The following is an 18,759-nucleotide window of genomic DNA, read 5'->3' on the forward strand; positions in this document are numbered from 1 at the left end:
CTAGTAAAACTCTTGTAGTACAAATAGTATTGCACGAAGCTTTCTGCCAGCTAAACATGCTTGCTAAAAGTGAATTTCTCCTGGTTTCATGGAAGGCCTTTGTCCATCATGATTTCCATTCGACAGACACTTGTGTTCTCTCTGTGGAAGCTTTGGTACTTTCACTGACTTTGCTATTCTTTGCTAATTCTTGGATTGAGGTTCATCTTGCCTGATTTAGATGCTAAAATTAAGCAGTTTAAGCTAAGTTAATTTAGCTTAGAATAAATTACTACCTTAGATAACTATTTCAGGATGGGATGAATTGCCTTCTGGAAGTGCTTATCTGTATCCATTAATTACAGAGGCAGGCTAGATGACTAGCTTAAAACAAACGCTTAACATTAAGTTGGTTAAAGGTAGGTGAAATAAGTCCTGTTATTGCACAGGAATAAATGAATTTAGATCTCGGAAAAACGGAGCTCTTCCATTCAAGGCAGAGCATTTTCCTTCTCACACTCTGGCTGTCTAGGAAACACAGACTGTCACACAGGCTCAGCTCAGCAATAGAGAATGCCATGCATCTCATTTTTGCTGGTACAAAACCATAATTCTGATTTGTCCTAAAAGAGCAGCAAAATGATACACTTAAGATAAGATCCACTTATCCACCCGTGAATTACTTTTACTTGTTTAGTTCTTAGGATTTCTCACGTGTAACTTGGGGGAAGCTAAACATTTATTTTTTCTTAATGTTGTGACATTGTCTCACAATCACTGCAGAAATCAGTCTGAGTCCCTTTTTTGAGCTTCAGACTGAAGTGCATCATGACTCCTTTTGTGAAATTAGGAAGGTCATTCACCACTGGCTATCAATTACTCCATCTGCAAATTTGGAAAATATCTCATGTATCAGATAAGAAGTTTGTGAAAATTTCTTGGCTAATGCTTAGAAAGTGTTTTACAGATGAAAAGGACCTTGGGAGTGTTAAGTAGAAATAATATATTATAAAGCCTTTTGTGTGTTCTTTTTGATTTCCTGTTTGTTAGGTATTTCAGACGTGACTCCCAATGTTTCCTTGAGCTGCACTGTTATTACAGAAAGATCGTCCTTGGTATAGCAGATTTTTACTGATTCAGCTACTCTATGGGGTATGTTGCCTCAAACAATGATATCCTGTAACAGAAAAATTAGAAAATACCATTAATTTCATTTGAATACAGGTGGAATAATACCAACTTAAATATAAGCACTACATTTTATATATTTTCACTTCCTGGTTGCAAGAGAGAAACATTCAGTATTTTCCGACAGATTTGGGAAGAGGGTTGTTTCAAAAGCTAAAGAGTGCCTGTGTATAGACAGATATATACTGTACACGTGTGTCTCTGTCTATTCAAAAGTACAATTACTGTAATTCAGTTATATCACCGAGAAGGGGAAATCCCCATAAGTAACCCCATAAATAACTATCTAGAAGACTTTTCCTAGGAGAAAAAGCACTGATGCATCTCCCCCCCCCCCACCAATGCTTATCACAGAACATTCTGAATTTGATGATTTAACTCTGATTTTCTTTTTCCTGGTTACCAGGGAAAAAGTACCTGTCGTACTTAGAAAAAGATTTTTGGTTTACATTTTCAGGATCCATTTATGATCCATTTATGATTTTCTATGGTTTAAATTGGGGTAATCTTGATGTGCTGAAGGTGAGATTCGTTTAAGGGTGCTAGTTTTGAGAAGGTGAGACTTCATAACTTCATATTATTTCAAAAAGCTAAGTTCATAAAATAACTAAAGGGAATTACCATAATCAAAGAAAATAATCAAGATGCCTGTTTTTACCTTAGATTTGTAATATTACACACCTTGACCTGCATCCATTTCTTTTCTTTTTTTTTTCAGTTAATCAGTCATACTGACTCTGAAAATAAAACTCATTAGCAAATTTGTTCAAGAGCTTGTATGGAAGTGAGGACAAAGGGGAACGGTAAGAATTAGGCTGAGGTTTGTAACAGTTTCTTTTCTGGAATGACTCCGTTTCAGAGGTTATAAGGAGCAAGACCAGTCCAAGAAGAAATGAAGGCTGAAACTAAAGACAAAACTTGAAGTAAGTCCTAGCATCCACCAATCATGTAAGAGAGACAATCGTATATATCACATACGATACAGTCATATACCTGTAGTATTACGCATTGCAATCGCTAAGAGATACATAGCTTTTTTCTTCCTGATGGCCAAGCAGCACCCTCAGGTATCTTCAGCTGGAATTGCCTATAAAATTATCCAAGAACGCGTGAAAAAAATCTAACCTTCATCACACTGATAAAGTCCCTATATCTTCACTCCCACCACAACAGCTGTAGGCCTGTGATCTGTAGCTGGGGCAATGGCTGTGTCATGATCTGATATACTGAGGACAAACATGTACCGGTTTCCCTCCTGAAAGGTAATAAGGCAATCCCTGATTTCATTTGCTGCTCTTCACACGCACTCCCCACTGTAGATTGGGTAGACAGTGATGAGGGTCTATCGCTGTAATGGGAAACTGTTTACTGGGAAATGTGTGTCCATTCAGCTGCAGAGCACTACTGTGGCCTTTTGGGGTGGGGGCATTTAGACAACAGCTAATCCCTTGAGATTTATTAGATCTTCAGCCCAATAAGTGGTTCCATGAGGAAATAAACTAAGCTCCCTGAAAGAACAGTGGGAGTGAGGGGAGGAGAGAGTAAGGGGAAACTTCTGAAAAGACCAAATATGTTCAGTCTGCTTTTCCTTTTCCACTAGATAGACTGCAAGGTTGTGCTTGGTGGCTGGGCAGGTGCTATATAGAAAGACCAAACTAAAACATTAAGCTTTTCCAGTGGCAGAGACTCAATCTTGCTTCCAAAAAGTTCTGTTTGAACAGTAGCAAGGTCTGTCCTTTGACCTTCATAACAGGACCCAGCTCCAGAAAAAACAAAAATCCTTGTAAATAATCTCTATCATTTTGCCAGCTGCTCTCGGCACTTAATCTGTCTCTTAAAACTGAAAAATTACAATTGCACCTGATGTTCCATCCTTTCAGGTCAGCTCTCACTCAGGATGTCGATGTGCTTTTCTTGGCTTAGATTAGCTTCAGTGTTCATTTGTTCATTGCAGAGGCTCATTTCATTTAAACTGCTATGAAGTGTCCATTCCTGCAATTGACTTCCCTGCACAATTCCTGCTCAAAGCAATGGGAAGTCTGCAGGTGAATTAATGGCAGTGCAGATATCAGGCTCTAGCAGATTAGAAATAATTAGTTGCTAAAAATAAGGGCTACTACTCAATTCTTCTTGAAATTATAATAGTGGGATTTTTTTTTGGACTTTTGTGTATGTGTCTTTTTCAGGGAAATACTGCTGTAAGAGCCATCAAACAGTGTGGTAATTCTAAATACCTACCCAGTAGTTTTCATTAAGGGGAATCCCCAAAATATATTGCAAAGCTTAGAAATGAAATTATGATGATGAAATGCTACTTGTGCCCAGGCTTCTTAAATGTCTAGTACTACCAGGCCTTGTAAAAATATTTTCATCCCTTTATACTAAAGCTCCTTTATCTTTTTTTTTTTTTTTGTGAAATTCACCTTTTCACCAATTGAAAGCCTCCTTGCCTGCCTGCCTAAAATACCATGTGAGGCTGGATAAAATCTTTTTTTTTTTTTTAAATATGAAATAAAATCCTGTCCTGGCAGGCTCACAATCTGAGAGATGGTTGCTGCCTATTAAGAAAGAAAATCCCCATGATACTCTTGCATGGTTAGCAGAGTCTTTCCCAGGAGTAGAGCTACAGCAAGCAGTAGGGCTGCAGCTCTACTTTCTTCAAGCCTCATTTTGCTACCTTAAACAAAAGAATGTGTCTACAAACTAAAGTTCCTTCTTTCTGCTTCTTGACTTTTGCTAAAGGAGGCATTTTAACATACTACTGATGACAAAACAAGTTGTCAGGTCTCTCTCTTCTGGACTACCTTTAGCTACAATAGTATTCGTTAGCAAACTGCACAATGTTATATGGCCTGTGGGTGGTTTAGAGCTAGCCACAGTTTGTGTGACTACCTGACCAGACTTAGTACATTTAGCAGGCTTGGTCTCTTGTGTTTCCGAGGGCAAGGCATGCACAATTATTTGCTATGCAGACACAGGACCATGCTATCTCTGGCAAACTCTATCTGCAAAATGGAGTGCTGAAAAAAAACGAATGAAGCTGAGATGTCAGAGAAACATGGAGCGTGCTGTTCCTGGTGAATTACTGAAGCTATCTGGGAATGACGGGGGAAATAGGATTTCTACTTTGCTGATTGCTTTGTACTAAAGACACTCACAATCTTCAGCAAAATCAGTTCAGAAGTTCAGAAAAACTAAAAAGGGAAAAAATGCTCTGTGTTCCTTTTAGTACTCTTTCTTCTTTTCTCTTGCACTTTTTAAACTCTCTCCCCCAGTCTACAGAGATATGTTAAGCGCTCTGAAATGATTCAGATGCAGATAGCCATCTCTAGGTTCTACAATATGTGAACACCTTTGAGAAGCGTTATTTAAAGTGCTTACAGAAGAAAAGGTTATTTTTACTATGACTACGTGTATTTTTCATTATCAATCACCCTTTTACTTAGAGGACATTGACTGAACAGGATAGATTCTTTATTAAAAAAGAGTAAAGTCTAGAGATGTTTTGTCCTGTAAAATTTATACTTGTTTAATTATATGGACACATTAATCCAATCAGATATAGCCCTTTTCTTCTTAATCCAGTTTATACATGTTTTTCATTAAAAATCTTTGAAGCTAGCTATAGACCAGTACTTTTTTCCCTGCTTAACCTTCTAATCAGCCCTTGTTCACAATAACGGAAGAGGGGTGTCTTGGCAGGCTTATTAGAACTCACTTCCCGTGTATGATATACATTATTCAAATAATATAAAAGACTACCTGAACTGAACCAACATCCCTGAGAAAGTGATGAAATGCAGCTGTGCACAGTGTGGTCAAATAAGAACAAGAGAACAGATGAAGGCCTGCATATTATGCAAAGCAGACTGCACAACATGTTAAAAAACAGATCTCAGGACCATACCTCCAAAACATGTGCACGCTTAAGTAAAGAAGGTCTGGAGCATTCCCACTGGTTTTGCTGCTCTTTCGGTTGGTTTCTGAGATAACTTTATGTATCCATAGCTGGTCCAATCTTCATTCCGTTGAAATCAGTGAAAACAACCCTACTGACTTCTTTAAGAGTTGGAGCTGACTTATTACTCATTTGCTATATAGGTTTATAATAGTGGGGTGTTCATACAGTGACACACTATTACTTACTTGTATGTGAGATGTGTGGCTGGGTCAGCTCATTATTTGCTGGACGAGTTCAGCAGCTTTTGAGATTTCTTTCCGTAGTCATGCATGTTAACTTTGATGCATACCCCACAGTTTCTCACATTACCTTGGGAAAATAATTTGTTTACACAAGAGTGACTTCTAGGATAGATTTTCTCCTGGAGACAGAACAATCAGAAACTGTTCCTCCTCACAACTTGAGTCGTAGCTATTTTTCCCTTCAGCATGCCAGGATTTTATCTCACTTCAGGACTTGAGCCATGAGACCTGATCTTTTAACCATGGAATACCTGAGACCAGGCTCCACAAACCATGTTTTGGGTGATGAAGAGCCTTTTGCATGTGGGCGTGAATCATGTGAACTTTTAAATGTAAAAGTTTAGTATGTGGATTAAGCTGGGTGGAATACACCAAGTTTGTACACAGCTTTGCTGACAGTAGGAATATTGGAACGGAAGAGCTAGATACTCCATTTATTGTTCATAGCAGATATTTATAAATGTGACAGAAGGACCAGTGCCAAAACCTTCAAGAACATGGTATGTGCAGTTCCTCCATCTGCCCACATCCTATGACTGTGATGGTCTCCTGAACTATCCAAACCTTTCAAGAGGGGCACCGCCTCATGAAAGATCAGACCCAGGATTTAGTGGTGGTCTCTTAAAAATAAAGTAATTTCCCCCTCATCAGCTGGTCTTTATTTTTATTTGGCAAATACAGCTTTTTATCTCCCACATTTTTAAATAAATTAACATTAATCTCATTATTTTTAATACTGACTCCAATTTACTGTATGTAGTTCCTTATGTCAGAATCACTTTGTCAGTGCGTTAATATTAGCGGATTTCAGGACTGCTCTGGGAGAATATTTGTTAGTCATCTGCATCTGAAAAGCTGGGAGAAAATAGTTTAATATAGTTTGGTAAGTCTTGCAAAAACCCACCGTTTGTCTCCATAAACTGTGTTCTATTTTGTGAACTATATTTGCTGTTTGCAGCTGGTGGGAATCACTGAGAAGTCTTCTACATTACAACTATTTTGGCCCTGGTAGAGGAGAATAGAGAGACCAAGTATTGTGAAAATGCTATGGAATTACACTTTTATTCCCTTAGCCAGGCTTCTAATGATAAAACTTGGAGAAAGTCTGAGCTTGTGGTGGCTTACAAACAAGGTGATCTGTAGTATTTGTTCTGAATCTCTAGTTGTCCTTTGAAAGTGTTCAGATATCCATTATTACCCCGACTTCAATCTCTAGAAGTGTAAATTTCTCTGAAAATGAGAAAAACTGAAAAAATATTACAAATGGAGTTGAGGCAGAGGACATTCTGATGTGTGCTTCCAGCATGGGACTTAGCCAGAAAATCTGAATTTGGTCCATTTCTTATCCCCCTTTTCCTAAGTATCCCTTACTGAGAAACAGGATATTGACAGAGGCCTTGTTTTGACCCCAGATGACCTTCTCATACTCTTATAAAGCAACCAAGATGATGTCTGCCACTGTTCAGAATTCAGAAATCTATAATTTTGACACATTTGTTGGAGTTTGCTTCCTATCGATGCCTAGGGAGAATCCCTTGCCCTACCCCTGTTGGATGTAGGACCTTTGTCACTCCAGGACAAAGGAGTGACACTCCTCCTCCTCACTCAGAGGAGACCAGGACCCAGGACCCTGCAGCTTAGCTGAGCCAGTGTGATGCCAGGGAGTGTTTTAGTATACCTAGTGATGCTGACAATAGATCTTAGTGACTGAGCCAAGCCAATACAGAATGGGTATCAGTCAAATTTTAAGTATCTGCTTTTGAGCTAATTACCCTAAGCGCTCTGTTATGGGGAGGGATGGTCACATTTAAGGCATGATTCTTCTGACTGATTTTAGATTCCTACACTGGGCCCAGATGACAGTTCCAAGCCCCTGTACTGTAATTACTAAATTACTACTACTACTACAGGACAAATGTCTCCAGAGTGGAGTAGGAGTCTACACAGCGTGAATATGCTGGGCTTATTTCAATGCACTTTTTCCACACAGCCAAAAGTTGTCTGGGCGTCATAGCTGTTTCATACTGGTAATTCACTGGTATGAGCAGCAAGATAGGCAGAGCTACGGCGGCAAGCCCTGCAGGTGAGCGAACTGGTCTCTATGCCATCAACCTCTATTCTCCAGTAAGGAGAAAAACAGAAAGAAAAAACAAAAGTATTGTAGATAACTTTCAAAGCAGAAGTCTACTGTAAAAAGCAGGAAAGCAATTTTGAGCCAAGCCAGGTTCGGTCACACATGCTTAGAAGTCACGAGACTGGAATCAAACTGCAAGTCTGGTGGGACACTGCTCCACTTTAGTATCCTTTACTGTATCCAAATAATGACTGAAAAATAAAATGTTTAAAAACAGAATTTACAGAATTTATATTTCTGGCAGTAGAAACGATAGAAGTAAAACGTGGCAAATATTGTTGAGGCAATCTTTTTTTGGTGAAAATGGCAGTTGCCACACACGTACTGAATGCATTTGGCAACAGATAAGCCAGATTCATCGAGCAGCTGCCAAATATCACTCTAACTGGAGCTACAAAAAGTACTGAGAGATTAGCTTCGGGCATTGCTGCACATTTGAGGAAGGTTTTGTATGAAAACCCAGAGGGGCAATTATTTACCTTTCTTTCACAGCTTTTTTCCCCTTTCTGAGACCTACACTACTTCTTTGTTTTCCACTGAAGAAAAAAAGAAGTGTCTTCCACGAGGCATGCTTTTTGCTCTGTATGTTGTCACATTCCCACGTGTGAAGACATATTATCTATCTAGTAGTCCCTACTGTAACACCTGCTGCCACCCAGACAGTATCGAGGGGACCAATAACCCTACACTGTTCTCTGTTCATTGTCGTGGTTGTTAGGTATATTCATATGTCTAATTATTGAGTTATAAGCACATAGAATTTCTCAGAAGAAAGATATCTTGTTCTGTGCAAATATTTACCTATTCTGACTATAGAGTATGTAGTATTAAGGCTAGCCCTGAGACAGTGGTGGTTAAAGATATATTTTTGTTTGACTTGTGTAAATCATTTTTAAGGTCTAGCTACAAAAAGAAGATTTGATCTCAGTGCTTATCACATGCAAATTCTTTTCTTTGCTTTTCAGTTTTTAAAAAGCATAATAAGAAAGCACTTGGAAAAACCAAAAGGAGAGAGGCCTCGTATAACAGGTAGACACGTTGCAGGTGGAGCACCATAACTGCAAGGAAACTCAGCGACATGAAGGCAAAAAACTCCTAGCATGGAACAAGGCAGGCAAATGCAACCACTATCCCAACACATGACACAGGTACCTGCTTACGCTGAGGCTGAATTTAGCAACGGCACAAACCTAGCCAGTGAGCAGTGGAAGAGGCATGGCTACAAACCATCTTTGTGGCTCTCTAGCTTTGGGACTTGGAGCTATTAAGTTGCTGAGCCAAAAGTACTCTTAGCGGCTATAACACCAGCAGCCCAACCTGACAGACTTGCACCCTTCCAGTGCTAAGCTTTGCACATCTAGAAACATATGTGGTTGTCTCAGAACTGCTAGGACTGATTTAATCACCCAGTAAAATATCCAGGTGTCAAATAAAGACTGACAAATTGTAGGCACACAAATGGTATCTCAGTCAGGTGGTGACCTCTGCTACCAAGTGACAAGTTTGCAGTAAAGGGCCAGTGAATTCTGTAGTAAGGGTAAATTTACCCGTCTCAGATCCTACTCTAGTTCAGAATACTCAGTCTAGCCTGATTAAATATGCAATGCCGCAACAGCCAGTGCTATGACACAGAATGTAAATCAGGGCAAAAAATCTCTAAAAGGCCAATGTTTTTTCTCTTCTTTTTTCTTTTCTCATATTCTTACATATCGCTTACTGCAGCATTTAACATAGAAAAAAAAAACCCTTAGTAAATACTTAAATTTTATTTTGAATAGCATATACAGTGGCAATGACACTGCTAGGGATAATATTTATTACATTTTAGATGGTGGTAATCTTATTCAGCTATCATCAACATTATATCCCACAAATTCAAACCTCCTGATTGCCTTGGGGAAGTCTTTTTACCTTCATCCTTACAACCGCATGCTGCATTTCTATAGTGCTTATGCTTGAGATTTCCCAGGCTTTTCAATTGGAGTTTCCTCTGTACTTTGCATTCTCATTTATTTTATCTCTTCTTTCTAGCACAGCATTGGTCAGATCAGAGAACGGAGACGATTTGACTTGGACATAATGGCAGTTCAGAAAAAGATCATTGATGGGAGATTTGGAGAGAGTTACAGACGACTGAGAATCATTCAGATTTTATTCAGGAAAATTTGAAATTCATTTTAATTTTATTTAATTTCTCTTAATGTCACCCTAGACGAGATCGATGTGATCCACTCATCCTCCTTTCTTCCCTTCTCCTCTTATGCATCATCAGGACAATAACAATTTCTCTTTCATAGCCGTTTAGAGGAAAAACAGCTTGATTCACATGTGTGTGGGTGAAGGGAACAACAAGTCAGAGATGATTTTTGTACTGGGCCATGAGTTCTGAGGTCTGCAGTTTCTGTTACTTTTTGTCACCAGGACATGAAATCTGAAGTTTTGATCTGACTTCTGTGAAAGCTCTGTGTCCTTTACTCCACGTTCCCCCCTTCTCTTCAGCACTTTCACGATTCCAGTGCAATAGAGGTTATCATGACAGGTCACAGCCATGCAGAGGGAGGTGATCCCATAGGCAGAGAAGCAGAGGTCTCATATCACACTGAGAGGTATAAATAGCAAGATGGAGACCTTGAAGTGGATAAATGGGGTAATTTGCTTTGCTAAACAGACATTCTGTCATATTTTCAACCATGTGGAGCTTTTTCAGGGCATGCAGCTTAATTTCTGGATCTGAGTTGCAGTAATGCAGCCTGGAGGTCACTAATGCAAGGATATCTGTATGGTATGATTACTGTGCAGATTGCCATATAGCTATAACTCCAAGGGAAAGGAGGAGCAACATGGCTATTCGGATATCTAGCAGCATCAAGGAATCCAAAGGGATCTAACAGCTATAGATCAATTTTTCTTAGATATTTATGTGCCAACTTGAAGGAAAAGAACTTTTAAAAAAATATTGTGTTAAACTCTTTTACTTACTATTATTCTAAGTAGTACCTAAAGCTATGAGAGAAATAGTGAACAGAGAAAAGTATTTGTCCTCAATTTCTTCAGGTTATTTTTTGTACACTTGACAGGATTTTGTGTGCCATCTATTTTTGTTTTTCTCCTGTCTAACATGTTAGCAAGTACGCTCTCATTTTGATTGTGTTGGCCTTAGACGCAAAGCAATATGAGGAAGAAAATATTCTTTTCTGTTTGTTTGTTTTCTATTGGAAAAATGTAATTCCCCAAGTCATAAACATTACCAAGAAAATTCAGTTATTAGTACTAAAGATATGTTTTAAAGACACTTATGAACATCATAGTGGTTGGGCTACATTCCAAAGTTAACAATGTCCCTTCATAATTTGCTTTCAAAAAGTAAGTAAAGCACGGTAAGATTTGTGAAACCTGTCCTGAAGTCTTGTAGGAGGTGGGCACCAGCTATCTGAGGCAGCAAATAGCCTTCCACACAACCCAGTGTTTATGGCTGTTCATTATATTGTGTGAGGGGAGGGTAGAAGGGGGAATTCATTAATTGTGTGTAAGAATGCAGTGGGGATACATATGACTCATAGAGTCCCATTCAGTGCAGCTGGGAATCTCTATCAGGATGTTTTGACTCATTACCCTGGGCCTTCATCAGCTGATGGAACTAATTTTTTTTCATCAGCTGATTAAGATTCAAGATAATGAGTCAAAATATTCCAGTACTAATTCCCAATAGGAGGGGAGAGAGGATGTTAACTTCTACACACACACGCGCATGTACACAGAAGAAATAAAAAGAAGCATAGTCTCTCCAAGTCCGTTCAATTAGTGAAAAAACTGAGAGTTTTACATATATCTAAGAAATAAAAAACAATCTCAAACTGGGTGACTGAGAAAACTGCCCATAGTTCTAGCAGAATGGGACACGAGATGTGATAGGTAAAAAAGCAGTAGCAGAATACAAAAGGGTAGGAATTATTGCGTGTAGATCAACATATAATCCAGGGAAATCTAAATTCCAGGTATTTTGTGCATGTTCCTAAAGTAAAAAATATTCTTCAGAATGTCTTTGTTCTCATTTTTTCTTTGAAATAAAGGTATCTAAGCTTAAAATCATGGAAGTTTTCTGCAACAACTTTTTTGACTTCCTTTGAATGTTCACTGCACTACCAAGCATTGACTTTGACAAAGGAGATCTTCCATTCAGTTTGAAAACCCTTACCATCAATATATATATAAATGCCACTGTTTGTTTTCTTTGGGGAAAACATTTGAAACATTTCCTTCCTATGTTATTTAATGTGCTGTTTGAATATTTTCTATTTAATAGGATTGGCCTTTTTAAGGTGAAAAAATGGAGGGAAAGGGAGGATGGAAAGGGAATAGCAGGTTTTGTACTGGTGTTGTAGTCTGACCAACAGTTCAATGCTCAGTTACAGTTAATGGGGTGAAAAGCTTTGATAAGGCATGTGATCTGAATTGCTAATGCGCTGTTCCTACAGCTAGCCAAGTGCAGAACTTCCCAAATGTGGTCTGTTATTCCAGAAGTTGAAAAAGGAGTAGTCTTATGATATGAGCCAAGCTTTTTTAACCTATCCGCAGAAATGTCAGTATTATTTTAGCAAGTGATTCATAATATCTGTAATACAAAATCTTGTATTTTGTACATTGCATTTTATATAGTAACTGGCAAATTGTAGCATAGCATAAACCAAAAGCTAATGATTTGTGCTGCATATCATGGCTGTGATCCCAGCATCTTCAGACCACAAGGACTGGAAGTATGTAGTAATTTTAAATATAAGCCTCTGTTACCAGAAAAGAGGCTGAACTCTAACATATATGATTAAGGATCACTTCTCTCTGCACTAGGCAGCTGCTCTTCATGTTTCTAAAATAATCTTCTTGCTGGAACACTTTGTTACAAATGCGTACAAGGTTTTGCAAAAAGGCCGAGTGTTGCGGAGACGAAAACCTTTATTTTTTACTTTTCTCCCCACAGATGTATCCATACTGTAACAATTTCTAAACTGTCACTTTCTGCAGACACTATCAGTAGACATATTAGAAAGCAGGAACTACTACTATTATGCAATTTACAATGTGCAATTGAAGCCGAGCAATTGTTGTACAATCTATAAAGACCTACTCATAAACGTCTTCAAAGAGGGTCTTAATTGCTGCATGATTTACTGCATGAAGAATACCTTCTCTTTTGTGTTTGAAAGTATTTTGCTGCAGGAGAAACCTTTTTAGCCGGGCTTTTATAGGCCAGTCTTTGCATTGGTAGCATGCATTTACTAGCTGCATAATTGGTGGCACAGTTCTTCTATCATAAACATTGTTATCAGTTAATTAAACTTGAAATGGAGCTTTGTTCCACAACATGTTTTGTCAGATTGTTTTCCTTATTTATTTATCATCATAAAATTTTATTTTATGACTGGCAGCTTCTCAGCCCTCCAATAATAATATAAATCAAAACAAGATTTTAGTCTTCATGCAATTTCCTTTTGGTCTCAAAATATGAAACCAGATGTTTTTGGCATGCTAAAGATGCTTTTCATCTTTTTTTAGATTCTTTCAATGCAGTCAAAGTAAATGCATTTTTAAAACCAACTTATGAAAGTTAAATTTCCTTTGTTCGCCTGGGTGTAGTCTGGTTTGCATTGATGCAGCAGCTATGAGAGACCTTCCAGATAATACACTGAATGTCATTGAAGAATTACACATGTGTGTCTCAAGCCTCAGACAGCAACAGGAATTGTATTAATAGCAGATCAGTAGATTTATATTATAATTTAAAACATTACAAACTTTTTTTTTGTCTAAAGGGCTCAGCAGGCAGCTGAAGGAAGATTGGGCTAAAGGACAACTGTGTATCCTGCAGTCTGTATACAGTAAGTGGGTAACCTACAATATTTGTTCACATATTTAGCAGCCTTTTTCTGAGTTGAAATAGATTTTTTTTATGATACCCTAACGAATTGTCATCAGTATTTCCTTTAAGCTGTGAATCCTATTTCAGCAGACGTTAGATCTTGGCCTAAGGCTATTACTAAAGCACCTAAACATTCCCAGGTGGGCCTCTCTTCAATAATAACAGCAGCCTTGAAGGGATTTACTGATACAGTAAAGAATATGAAGTAATAAACAGGAACTGGAGCAAAGTGGGACAGTTGTTATGAACATTTGCATGCCAGTCCTCAGAGTCCTCTGCCCTATCGAAATGATTCTGGTGCCTAACCCCTCAAAGCAAACGGAAAGGCTTTGGCGTGCTTGTGCACAGTGCTATTTTTTGTCTGCTTTACAAGCTGGGGCTGCGGACGGGCTTCTCTGCATCAGCCTCCGTGACTAAACTTAGTGAAAGTGAGCAGGTATTTGTTGTGAACCCCACTCCGGTCTCAGGCATTAGAAAAATAATAAAGTTTATGGTGAGACTGAACATTCTCAGTCCCACAGAACTGCGAGCGAGTCTAAGTACTGCACAGCTTATAGAAAAGATGCACATTTGCCTGGTTGTGGCATCTGTTAGATCTCTGTGTCTTGTTTATTCAGGAAAAATAAGTTGAAGACGGGATATGTTAAAAAAAAAAGGAAAAGAAAAGAAAAAATCCTGCAAAATTAAATTAAATTAATTAACCACTCCAGCTGGTCCCTTTATTTACTTTTTCAGATTTTCTGTTTTAATTTTCAGTGGACTTAAACTTTTTAAAATATTCTTCCTGCTTTATGAAATTAAATGAGTAACTTAAAAGCTACATAGATATAGATACATACATATGTCCAGAAATTTACCGCATAAATGTGGTAATCTCAGTATTCTGAAAGTACATCTTGTCTCCTTTCTACTTCAATGTTTTTCCTGTTTGTATTTTTGACTGAGGAAAAGATAAGTAGGAACTAAGTCTAGGGTAGGAGAGAGTGGATTTCCAAACAGCACATATCCAGACAAGAAGAAACTAAGTGCAAGTATGGGGAAAAAAGGGACCTAGTTAAGAGGGAGTCCAGAGCTGTCTTCCCAGGCAGCCTTCTACTTTGACCTCAGCAGAAACAGAAAAAAAATCAGGCTTTAGGAAGTTTGACTTCTAAAAAGATCGAAGCGGAAAGGTCCCAGTGACAAAAACAACAGCTCAGAAATGCAGCAGGCTGGGAGCGGGCTAATTAACAGGAGTGAAGTAAGAAGAAGAGGAAGAAAAGGGAAATGTGGACAGACTGACAATTTTCTAAGACCTTTGATTTTCAGTGCATTTATACAAAGGATGTCATTTAAATAAACCTGTTTTGTGACTGTCACTTCTCCTGTTTAGAAGTGTGTAACCCTCCTCTTCTTCCCTGTAAGAGTCCTATGGCTGCTAAGTTGTTACTTACCTGGAAAAGTGAAAGAACTTGGAAAGCGGTGTAGTTGTTTGAGGGATTTTAAGTAGAACTCCGGTATAAATGCGACCTTGGATGATTTCACAATATGATTACTGCACAGTTAGCAGATGCCTACTGGCTTCAGGCTTTTCTTTGCAATGGGCCATCGTACAAATGTCTGGAAACAAGAAACACATGGCTAACTAGCTGTCTGTGAAGCTCCAGCTAGTACTCCATTGGCCAGGAACGGATCGTCTCCCACCCTCACAGCAGTTGGAAATAATTTCTTGTCTACTTTTTAGTTTCCCCACAAAAAGTAACTGGAACATAGTCCTACCTATGTGATTGCAAATGAAGAGCAGGCTGCTTCATAGGCCATCAAACCTTAAGTCATATATCCTCCTCTCCTCTCCCCACCTCTTTCTGGCCCCGTACATGTTTCACAACTCAATCAGAGGAGCTACAGGAGAGCAGAAAGACTGCTGATTTGAGAAGTCCTTCTTTCTTCACATTAAAATGGGAGGATATTTGTGTTTCGTCCCCTCCTCTACATGCCTGTATGATCACCTTTTTTTTAAGCTAACAGAGGTGTATGAAATAAGAATACAGGACTGTTGTTTATATCTTTCTGCACGTTAGCTCACCAAGCTGAATGGCTTTGCCTGTAGCAGTGGTTACCTTCTGCTTTGTCTTACAAGATGCTGTTTCATTGCTGTGTCCCCCTGAATTCTCCACAGCATCCAGTGCAGGCATTATCCTTTCTTTAGGCCAGTGAATGACACAAAAATTTGACTCTACATTTTAATAAGCAGATATAACTAACTATAGCCATGCTTTTGATCATTAGTATAAAGAAATTCCTGCAGGGTAGATATCTATGGGTTAGAGCCATTGAATGGCTGCAGACTTCAGAGTTTGCTTGGTTTATGAAATGTTCCATTTGAACCTTTGTTAAATACACACTGTTGAGGTTTGACATTAACCGCCTTCATCATAGTAAACACAGAAATTTCCACTAAGAGAATCAAATCTTGTTTTTTAATAAGAAACAACTATGTTTATCACAAATTTCTGAATACATCATGCAAGTATCAGACTAGATTCAAAATGTTTTGATATTGTCCAGAACATGTACATTTCCTTTCCCTAGTCTTTTTTTTTTCACTTTGCAAAAGTCAAATAAGACATAACAAATATATCCGGCCACGTGGTGGTAGGTCAGACACCTGTGTTATATAAATCTTTATGCGGAGAGTTTATGACATTTTAAACTTAAAGCTTCTTTCAACTTGACGACTTTGGCAGCAGCCAATTATGACATTAAACAGTTCACGGAACTTAACCTAAGACCTAAAATTATATAATTTTTGTAATGACTGATTTGCACCTCTCCCAGTTCATCTAGAGCAATTCAGTTCAAAAGTCTCACCCTTCTTAATTACTCCCTTTTATTTTTAAGCTCCAATGTCTGTCTCCTTTATTTCTTTACTGTATCTACTTATTAAACATTATCAATAGAAAAAAATCCAGGCTTTCAGGAGTTGCATGATTGTCCATGTGCATGCTATTGGAATAAAAAGCATGGAAAACTGCTGCTGCTGCTACAGAGGCCAAACACCGAAAAGATTTTTTTTCGACTGCACTATGTTCTTTAAAAACGCAATGAGGGAAGTATTGCAACTGTGTGCTCTCAGTCTATGAGCTATGAGATTTCAGTAGAAAGTTAAGAGTTTAATGTTGCATGCCTCAGTAATAAAATCCTGAACGTAGTTCTTTGCTTAGGGTTTTCCTCCTGGTTCATACCCTTCTGGTACAATACCCTTCCTGTTCTCCTCAGACTTTCTTGCATCCTAATGGGTGTAAGGCTGTGCTGTGCTGGACAAGCAGTTGTGCTGTGTGGGTTTTTCCCTAAACAATTCATATTACAATATATAGCTGTGATATAAATTAAGCTGTATGGAAAAGAAGATGTAGAATTGTTTGTTAATTTTTAACAGAATTGTTTGTTAAAAAGAAGACGTATATTGTTTGTTAACAATATAGAAAGAAGATTCATACTACTTTGTATTTTGAAGTAACAACTTTATAGTACTTGCTTTTCACATGTGTTTGATAGGATTTGAAATCTGCTTTGGACATCTGCAGCACACAGTTTGGCAGATCTTGGGTAAGATATATTGCATCTTGTTTAAAATAACACAGTATCTTGCGTACCTGGGAGGCATACTGAAGAGAGAGACACTGCCCCCTCCTTGTTAAATATTTACTACTTGAGTCCTGAACGTCTGCAATTAGCTAAGAATGGTGATGTCAGTGGACACTTCCCAAGGTTAGCTGCCTCAATATTTGTATAGATCTAACCTGAAGTCCTTTTCTTGAGAAGAGGAACACATCCAAACTCAACAAATTGTCATTGACAAATAACCACAGTAGTCTAAGGATAAAAGAAGGGCAAGTACTCAATAGAGAAAGAGAACATGAACATGAACATTAACAGAATAAACCTGACCTATTTAGTGTGTTTAACTGTCTGTGATTTTTCAGACTCAGATTATTTATTAGCACATAAAACTTCGGATTTTTGGTAGTTCTCACAATTTAGACACCAAACAGCTGCAATTTAGCTACTTCTCTTTCTTTTTTCTGAAAGGGTGAGGAAGACTCTATGCATATTAAGATGCAGCATTACGATTGGGTGCTTTCCAGGTGACGTGCCACTTTGTGTTAAATGGCTCAATTAGTGAGTGTCCTTCTATCTCCATTGCATCAGTTTTGCCAGCTGTATACTTTATTGCGGAAGGGACAGTGCCAAACTGCCTTTGCCTCATGGCCAGTAGTACATTTACATGCGAATGTGAGGGAAAAGGCTGGGTTTTTTGGCCCCGACTGTTAGCAGGAGGGAGTAAGAGGTGTTTTACAGTGGGATGGTTAGTGAGCAAAGCAGGTGAGCTCTCCAGAGATCACCTGGGCATGGTGCCCTCTCACTGGAAAGGGACTAAAAAGCAGCCCCCGCTATGGGGTATAACATGAGGGGAAGCAATGCAAGGGCAACATCATGACAGTGTGCATCCTTACAAAAGCAAACCCGGTAGCTGCAGAATGAGATCTGGGCTGTGAGTCGTTTCTAGCCACAGCCCCCACTCCCAGTAGGAAACTAGGCAAAGAAACTACAGCTCCTTTAAACTGACTTATGTAACCGCACTGCTCCACATCTGAGCTCAGCCTGTATGAACTAGCATGTTAATTTGTCAGCAGAAGAAAATCAGACCTCTGGTTTTTGGTGTCACAAGTTTGGGAATCAAGCAGATATAAACAGACAAGGACAAGTGAGAAATTTAGGCAGTATATGGAGTATACATGTGCTTCATATCTCATCGCTCTAGAGTTCAAGCTTGTTGCAGTTACAAAGTCTATTAAAAGAACATAACGAGAAAGACTTGTCTCTATTTTGAGATAAACTTGTGTAGGCTGTTGTCTGTTTCTGTAATTCTCAGAATTATACAGGATATTAATAATAAAACAGTTTTGGCATTTTGGCATTCATACAGTACAGCCATTCTTCACTTGTTAGAGCTTGAATGCCTACTTTTTAAAAACAGGGTTATTAAAAGAAATTTCAGGCATTGTTTTAAAATTTCAGTGTATTTAACATGTTACGGCAACTCCTGTTTATATCTGCTTTCTGGAATGAAATTGAACTAAGCAACAGCAACAAAGAAGAAACAAAAAGGAATACAAAAAACATTTTAAAAAATTTATTTCCTTTATTGTTTGCTGGGGGGTAGCATCCTTTGCCAAAGTCCTTAGCGTGATGAAGACTATTCATCAAAATGTGTATATATAGCTTTGTGTTATTAAATGCCTATATGTGTATAACACAAGATTCATCTAAGTAACCAGTTTTGATAGAATTTTCAATTTTT

General features: G+C 38.3%; 1 protein-coding gene across 1 annotated transcript in view; it reads left to right on the top strand.

Moving 5' to 3' along the window:
- The window catches only part of LOC104143367 (uncharacterized), a 417,508-nt gene that overhangs the window by 197,218 nt on the left and 201,531 nt on the right, over nt 1-18,759 (top strand). The window contains exons 6-7 of the mRNA XM_068925206.1: nt 13,312-13,377; nt 16,953-17,003. Coding sequence (XP_068781307.1) covers nt 13,312-13,377; nt 16,953-17,003 — 117 coding nt within the window. The remainder of the gene's footprint in view (nt 1-13,311; nt 13,378-16,952; nt 17,004-18,759) is intronic.

This window comes from Struthio camelus, chromosome 1 (genome assembly GCF_040807025.1).
Source record: "Struthio camelus isolate bStrCam1 chromosome 1, bStrCam1.hap1, whole genome shotgun sequence".
NCBI lineage: Eukaryota > Metazoa > Chordata > Aves > Struthioniformes > Struthionidae > Struthio > Struthio camelus.